Source organism: Gavialis gangeticus, unplaced genomic scaffold (genome assembly GCF_001723915.1).
Source record: "Gavialis gangeticus isolate Ggan-Ray unplaced genomic scaffold, GavGan_comp1, whole genome shotgun sequence".
NCBI classification, from domain to species: Eukaryota; Metazoa; Chordata; order Crocodylia; family Gavialidae; genus Gavialis; species Gavialis gangeticus.
In genome coordinates, this window is record NW_017728993.1 from 69,439,154 (window position 1) to 69,446,748 (window position 7,595).

At 48.9% G+C, this 7,595-nt stretch overlaps 1 protein-coding gene across 2 annotated transcripts in view; it reads right to left on the reverse strand.

Annotated features, from left to right (window-relative positions):
* HMGCS2 (3-hydroxy-3-methylglutaryl-CoA synthase 2) overlaps positions 1-5,085 on the reverse strand; it is a 30,899-nt gene extending 25,814 nt beyond the window's left edge. The window contains exons 1-2 of one of the 2 annotated variants that reach the window (XM_019501980.1): positions 4,471-5,085; positions 2,358-2,812 (exon numbers count right to left, since the gene is read on the reverse strand). In XM_019501980.1, the coding sequence (XP_019357525.1) occupies positions 2,358-2,812; positions 4,471-4,583 (568 nt within the window). In that variant the 5' untranslated portion in view covers positions 4,584-5,085. The remainder of the gene's footprint in view (positions 1-2,357; positions 2,813-4,470) is intronic. The other variant, XM_019501979.1, reaches the window with a different exon arrangement.
* Between the last annotated feature and the right edge of the window lie 2,510 nt (positions 5,086-7,595).

Below are 7,595 nucleotides of genomic sequence, written 5' to 3' on the forward strand. Positions count from 1 at the left end.
ACCCCTGTAACCTATCCAGATCCTTCTGCAATCTCTCACTCCCTGCTAGCGTGCTCACCTCCCCCCAAATTTTGGTGTCATCAGCGAATTTAAACAGGTTACTTTCCACCCCATCATCTAGATCGCTGATGAAGAAATTGAACAGAAATTAGCAGATGCCCTAATTCCTACTTAGGAACAGGGCACCCGAGTGCCCCCGTGACAACCAAGAACAGACATGCCCCAGAATTACTACATAGTAATTTACCTGAATTTTATTCCCTAATACATTTGTAGCAGAGGAGTTGAAGTCAGCCCAGGCCCTGCACTACAGGTTTCTTGCAGGCCAGATCACGGGGCCAGTAGCAACTAGGTGGCTGCAGCAGTGTGGGGATCCTCCCCAACTCCCTACAGCCATGTCCATCAGAGGCCCACATGCTGCACGTTTATCACCCCTGCTCTACCGTAAGGAGCAGATGACCAGCCCTCCCAAACTTGACTGCCATGATAGCACCTGGTCACTAGGTGGCAGCAGAGCTGGTTTGCTTTAAACAAGATAACACTGACTAGGAGAGAGGACACACAACTGATACCCTGGTGCAGCTTGTACCACCATAGAAAACTCCTCGTTTTCTAAAAGGTAACTTTACTGTGAAGTAACATGATGAACCCCAGTGTAAGGCTGTGCCCTGGCTACCTGTTTCACCTTTACTATGGGGGAAAGTCAATGTAGTTCATAAGAAACATGTTGTGTGCCTGCAGCTCTGCAGTCCTGAGGCTTAACTCATGCCAATTAATTCTGTATTTACCCACATGTTCATGACAGGCATGTGCACATGAACACACCCTGGGTCCAGGGTGCACACCCACCCTCACACATCCCCATGGCTGCTATGTTCACACCTATACCTGCCAATTTAAAGAGACAATGCATTGAAGACAATGGCTTTCCAAAAGAGTCTGCAGGTCAAACTCCATCTGATTTTTGCCTTGCCAGCATGGGCAGGGGGTTAGCCAGTCAGAGCTGCCTACACAGGTATAGGGGGATACCAACACAGGGAACCCACTATTGTAGTTCCCTTGTCTGTCACATTGGAGATCCAGATCTGATTCCTGGATATGCATATGACTACAGCCATTGAGGCAATGAATGTCCAGACTCAGTCTGGCCTTTGGATTTCATCTCAATGGTCAGAAGGTCTGGGGATGGAAGGGCTCGGCAGCCTCCACTCCTCCATACTTCTGCCTAAGTGTGTACAGCTGGCTGTGTGCACACTTCAGACATCAGGGATCTCTTCCCACCATGTACCACATATACATGGCAAAGGTCTTGGTGACCTCTCATGCATGCACCATGATCCAGAAGGACTGATGGTTGCCTACAAAATGGGGTAAGAGCAGGGATCTGATGGAAGTGTTGGTCTCATGCCAATCTCCACTGAATGCAAACTGACCTCCACAGAGAGGGGAGCAATATCTATGTAACAGAGGAGAAATTCCTTAATATTAAGAAATGGTTCCAGGTCAGAACAAGCTAAGTCCAGCCTGCTTGTGGGGCTGGAGCTAGGCCTTACTGGGTGAGGGAGTGCTCTGTTTCTTCCCCTTCCTGCTATTCCTGTACTGCTAGTCTAGACAGGCAGTGCCTCTTGCTTTGGCAGGCCTCAACACCAACTTCCCTGACTCCTGGCCAAAGCAGCCAATTTGGTGAGGATTACTCCATGGACTCCTCGACACTTCTGAGAGCACATAGGTGGAGCAGGCAGGGCTGGCTCTCAGATTTTCTTCATCCCCAGCCCCCTCCATCTTCTGGTATGCCCTGCAGCAAGGGATAAGGACTTTTTATATAATCTGTAGAGCCAGCCCCCACCCTGCTCTCCCAGGGTCCCCATCATGACAGTGAGTAAGTCACTGAGACAACCAGAGTTGCTCTCCTTCCCTCATTGCAAAGGGGGATAACCATCAGGAGTGCTACTAAGCAGCTGCAGATGGGAAGGCTGCTGGGAGGTGTTCTTCAGAGCTGCTCCCAAGATGGCCAGGAAATGAGGGACCCTGTGCCTTCTACATCTCCCTCCATAGAAACAGACCTCATGCAAGCACTACAGTGGCATCATGTCTCCATTTGACTCAGGCATATGCTGCTAATTCATGATCAAATCCAGCCTGCAGCAAGGGCTTTAGATTTAGAAGCTTGAGGGACAAAAATTTGAAGTATCATAACCATGAGGCAAAGGCATTGCTCATCCATTCCCCCTGCTCACCAATATCACACTACTTGTCATCTGCCACCTTTCCTGGCTGGACTACAGAGAGTGCCAGGTGGAGTGATAGGAGCCCATTCACTCCTAACACTGGACCAGGCCTTGCTGGACCCCACTTACCATCCCAGGAGCTGGACTCCACCCAGTCGGCAGCATTGAAGAGGGAGGCTGTGCCACCGTAGCAGGCATTAGTGGTGTCAATGCCTTCAACATCAGTGTTCCCCGAGTCCTGGAAGAGCTGCATGAGGACTGTCTTGACTGCCTTGGACTTGTCAATGATGGTCTCTGTGCCAACCTCCAGCCGGCCGATGGAGTCCCAGGAGAGGTGGCTGCGCTCCACCAGCCTCTGTACCACAGTCAGGCAGAGGGAGTTAATGTCCTCATGGGCTGAGCAGAAGCCCATTTGCCTCTGGCCCAGGCCTTGCGTGTACTTCCCTGCTTCCACACCATCGTACTTCTCCAATTCCACCTGCTCTACATACTGTGAAGGGAAGTACACCTCCAAGGCCAGTATACCCACATCCTTTGGCCACAGGTCTGATCGGGATGAGCGATCCACAGGGGTGGTGGAAAAACTGCAAACAAAGAGAGCACTGCCAATCTTTGTGGTACATGGTGGAAAGAGATCCCAGATGCCTGAAGAGTGCACACAGCCAGCTGTACATGCATACAGACAACAGAGGAGACACTAAGTACCTGAGGACTGAAAATCTATTATGCCAACCAAATACTGGCCCCTGGGAACCATGGTAATTGGCTGCCCATGCTCATCTATTCAAGGCCAGAGAACAGACCTGAGACACTTCAAGGGGGCACACAGCCAGCTGTCTACACACACAAGCAATGGAGGGACACCAGACGCTGAGACTGTGAAAACCTGTTACACCAAGCACATACAGATGATAGAGAAGACACCATAACTCCTGGGGCCCACGGTAACTGGCTGCCCACATTCACCCAATCAAGGCCAGAAAAGAGACATCAATTCATTCAAGGCAATAATCTTTTAAGTTCATGACCTCTCTCAGAGATGCCCTTCTTGAAGACATCCTGAAAGCAGCAACATCATTCCCTCTCTACACATGTAAAAAACATGATTACTCTGATTCATGCCTCAGAAAGGATCCCTCATTCATGCCCTGCATCCCATAGAATTCATTTCTGCTCCCTAGGGCAGGGTCCCTTGTGTTATATAATAAAAATAGCCCTAGTAATGAATACCCTTTTGGATCCTCCAGCTTGTAAAGAATTTTTCCAGCACAAACTGCTGGGGTTCCCATCAGCACCCTCAGGATATTGCCTGACAGCCTAACAGACCAGGAATTCATTCACCTGGTATCCTGTCTAATTTGTACTTCTCTTAATTCCCCACCCTAGCTTTTCTAGGCATGTACTCTCAACAACCATGGAGAGACAACTATAAGTGAACTATCTGGCTAATATTTGAAAAGGTTGCCTTCAAAGGTGTTTGAGGGTCAATGAAAAATCTTACCTTGGCTTCACTGAGTCTTAAATCAGGCCAGAGTATAAAGAGGTATATGCCCTAGATGTTACTATCAGAATTATGTCATCTCTTAGCCAGGTTGTACATAATTAGCCCTTCAAAATCTAGCTCTACACCTCCTCCTTGGATTACTTTGTTAACTCTTCTCAGTAATGCCCTCACCTGTTAGCCCCATTCAAATAAGGATGGGCACAAAATTAAACCCAATATTCCAGATGTACCCATGTCAAAGTTTAGAAAAGCACTCCACCCTGGCTGGCTATGGGACAGGATGTCATTACCTATGCAGCCCTACCAAGTCCAGGCTTTTTCCCTCCTAGGATCAGGGCTTGGGATTACTTTCTTCCATTTTGTTATTCATGACCCCATGCATCTAGATCCCTATAAAATTACCACTTTGTCCCCATGGTGCTCCTGTCCCTTCCCGGTTCTGCACCAGCATGGAATTCCATCTCCTTCCTCCAGAGCACAAACCCACATCTCAGCATGGGTTACAGCTGCTGCTGGTGGGCTTGATACCCACCCCTCTTCAGCATCAGAGCTGTCCGCACAGCAAAGCCCAGAAATTCACTCCAGAGAAAGTCAAGTCCCCACCCAGGAAGCACCAATTCAAATGGCCCTTCTGCTGGGTCTCAGCTGAAAGCAACTGCTCGGCCCTGATTCCCAAAAGAGGCAAAGGAAAAAGTGCTCTTGTATCCCGAAAGGCAAACTCCAAAAACTACCACTCACCTGCCCTTCTGGGTTGCTGCCACATGGTGTGCCGGCCATGGGGGCTGCTCCCGTCTCTGCAGCACTCGCTTCACTTGCAAACAGCGCTTGCTGTGACTGAAGAAGCGGAACATTTTCCACAGCTGATGGACCAAACACAGCAGCAAGGTCTCCCCTCCAGTCCCACCTGCACTTTATATAGATTCCCTGGCCCCTAGCTGCAGGGCCAGGCTAAGTCCCTCCCTGCACTTATCAGGCAAGTAAACTGTGTGCTCTTCACTGGTTGCTCAAGCAAAGGTCATCGCACACTGGCCAACACGACAAAACAGAAGCACCCTTTCCCCACACCACCGCCAAGGCCTCACTTGCCACTTCTGCTGCTATCCACGGGCCCTGCTCACACTTCTGCTCCCCCATCGCCCTCCTCAGGGCTTTCCCCTACTGCCTCTCCTTGTAAGGCTTTCACATGCTCCGAAGACCCCTGCTCACGGCCTCTCTGGCAGATCTGTCTGCTCCCCTCTGTTCCCCCCTTGAACTCTCAGAAGCATCTTTCTAAATCTCAGTCTATTCCAATCTATTCCCAGAGAGCCAGTGACTCCCACATGTGCCTGTGAGAAGTTATGGTACCTCATGGGAGGAGAAGGAGCACTAGCAAACACTGTAGCCCCCATAGCTCCCAGGCTTAAGGACTCTGCCCTTGGATGAACTCATCCAGTCAAATATTTACCAGGTGGGCTCTTCCCCTGTGGGTTATCAGCCACGGAGATGCACAGCAAAGTCAGCAGCCACTAGAGAATTATGAGCCAAGAGAGAAAAGGTTTGAAACTTCTCCAGAAGTTGCAAGCTTTGTCCATTCCAGACTTTGAACCAGCTTATTAAGCTGCCTACCCCTGAAGCTAAGCTGAGAGAAGGCTGTAGGCCATAGCTGATTGTGTCCAAAGCATTGTAGACTTTGGTATGGAAAACGTCTGAGGTCCCCATCTGTTCCATACAATAGATGGCTCACCTTTTTACTGGAAATGAGACTATAACTATGTCCCTGGGCAAACCGAGGCCTGAACTTGTCCACGGCCCTGTGCAGACTGCAACGAGGCAGCTTGTGGGAGAGTTGTATTACTCCATCTTCTTTGGTACTCCTCCATAAAAGCCTCCTTCTGCAACACGCCATTAGCACAGCAGGCAACCACTGAGCTGACGGCCTGTCTCCTCTACAGCGTTCCCTCCGCTACCCTCAACCACACTAGGTGGCCACGGTCTCCTTTTTCATGGGTTCAAATGAGGTATGTAGAAGAGGAAGCCCTGATCCTGTGGTGTTTACGAAGTCTAAGATCAGGGGCTAGGTTCTTCTCTCAATTGCAGACTTCTGCTGGGGGCACTACAGGAAGGGCAGCACAGGGGAGACTGCTGGGCATGGGAAGCTTCTACTCAGCCCACTGGGAAATCTAACAGGAAAACCAAGAGTGATTTGCAGGAAGAGGGACAGCTGACTCTACATAATCTGGAATAGCAGTGGAATAAAGGCATAGCATGACACCCAGGGCTTATCCATATTTGTTATTTATTGTATAATATGGTAAAAGCTTAGTGGCTCTGGCCAAGTTCACAACCTGAGGTACTAGGTGCTATGCATACCACCATTTCTCTCTCAGGACATCTATGCAAAGATGCAGTAAGTGGATACAAACAGCAAAGAGTGAGGTTGGTGTGAGGGTAAGAGGGTGGGCCAACAACAAGTACAATCTGGTCATCATAGGTCACTGGGAAAATGGAGTTGCTGTGCTTATCTCAATATAGGCCCACGAGTTATTTTTGAACAACCCATGTCTACTTTGGGAGAGGCAAGTGATCTGTTTTTAGAACTGCTCCCCTTTTATTTGCTAGAAACCTCAGCCCTTTCCATTTCCTTTTAAACACATCACTTCCCTTTCTTCTCCATTCCTTGCGAGGAACCCACATGAGGCTTTTGCCCAATTATGACCCAGTCTGGATCCCACTAAAGCCAATGGAATCTCTTTCCCTGACCTGCAGGCAGTCGTGCAAGTCCGTAGGGAGTACAAAATTGCTCCAACTTGCACTACCAGCTGGAGCCAAGCAGCTGCTGTGCTCCCCATCTGTGGCTGAGATACAGATCAGACAATGCCATAACCCACAGCCAAGCTCTGCCTCTCCTAGCTGCTGTGAAAGACAATGGGTGCAGGTGTCTGGAAAGGCTGCCTGTCTTTGTGAAGGGAGGGGTTGTTTTGCTGTCACGCAGTGCTACTGACAGCAGAATTCAGGCCAAAGTCCCCTTGTGTTGTCTCACTGAAGCGCTGCTGCAGTTAACATGTTTACCATGGGCAGCCTTTGCTCTGGCATTTCCGAACTTGTGAGGGCATGACTTTGCACCCTTGATGTTTTTTTTACCTTAGTTCTTGATGTAATAGCTACATTAAAGCAACCAAAACATCATGCTGAAAAAAATATATTGTGAGGCCTGCAAAGTTGACCCCTCAAAAGTTCAGAAATGCCAGAATGAAACTTTTCAACCTGAAACTTGAATATGCCTCTCTTGTGCATATACGCTGGGATACAGCCTTTAATTCCCCAGTCACCTGCTCACTCATTACTTTATATCTGGCTCAGGCCTCCTGCGTCTCACACCACCCAGGCCCTGCACTGAAAACAGAGTTATTTCATTTCCTCCTGCCTGTGTCTCTGCAATGGTCATGGCAGAATCAGAGTGTTTCACAGCCAGGAACAGATTAGCCTCTGCCATGGTCCTGCAAGGTGAGAAGGTATTATCCCCATTGTACAGATGGGGAAGTAAGGCACAAAGAGACAATGGCCAAACATTCACCAAAGGTCCACTAATGTTGGATGCTGTGCTTGACTCACCCAACGCCTGACTTGCCAGGGTATCAGCATTTTTATGTATTGTATGTCCAAAGCAAACTTCCACTGCCCAGTGCTTCTGCCAGTCTGACCCAGGTGCCTTACATTGGGTGTCTAGAAAAAAAAAAATATTAAAGACTACCAATGAAGCTTGGCTAGGATCTTATAGAAGGCTCCCTTCACCATGTAACCCAGATTTATTCCCAGAAAGGTCCAGCCCTCACAGTGAATGAGACAGGGTCCTGTGGGGAAAAAAATAGTTCATGAAATAATAT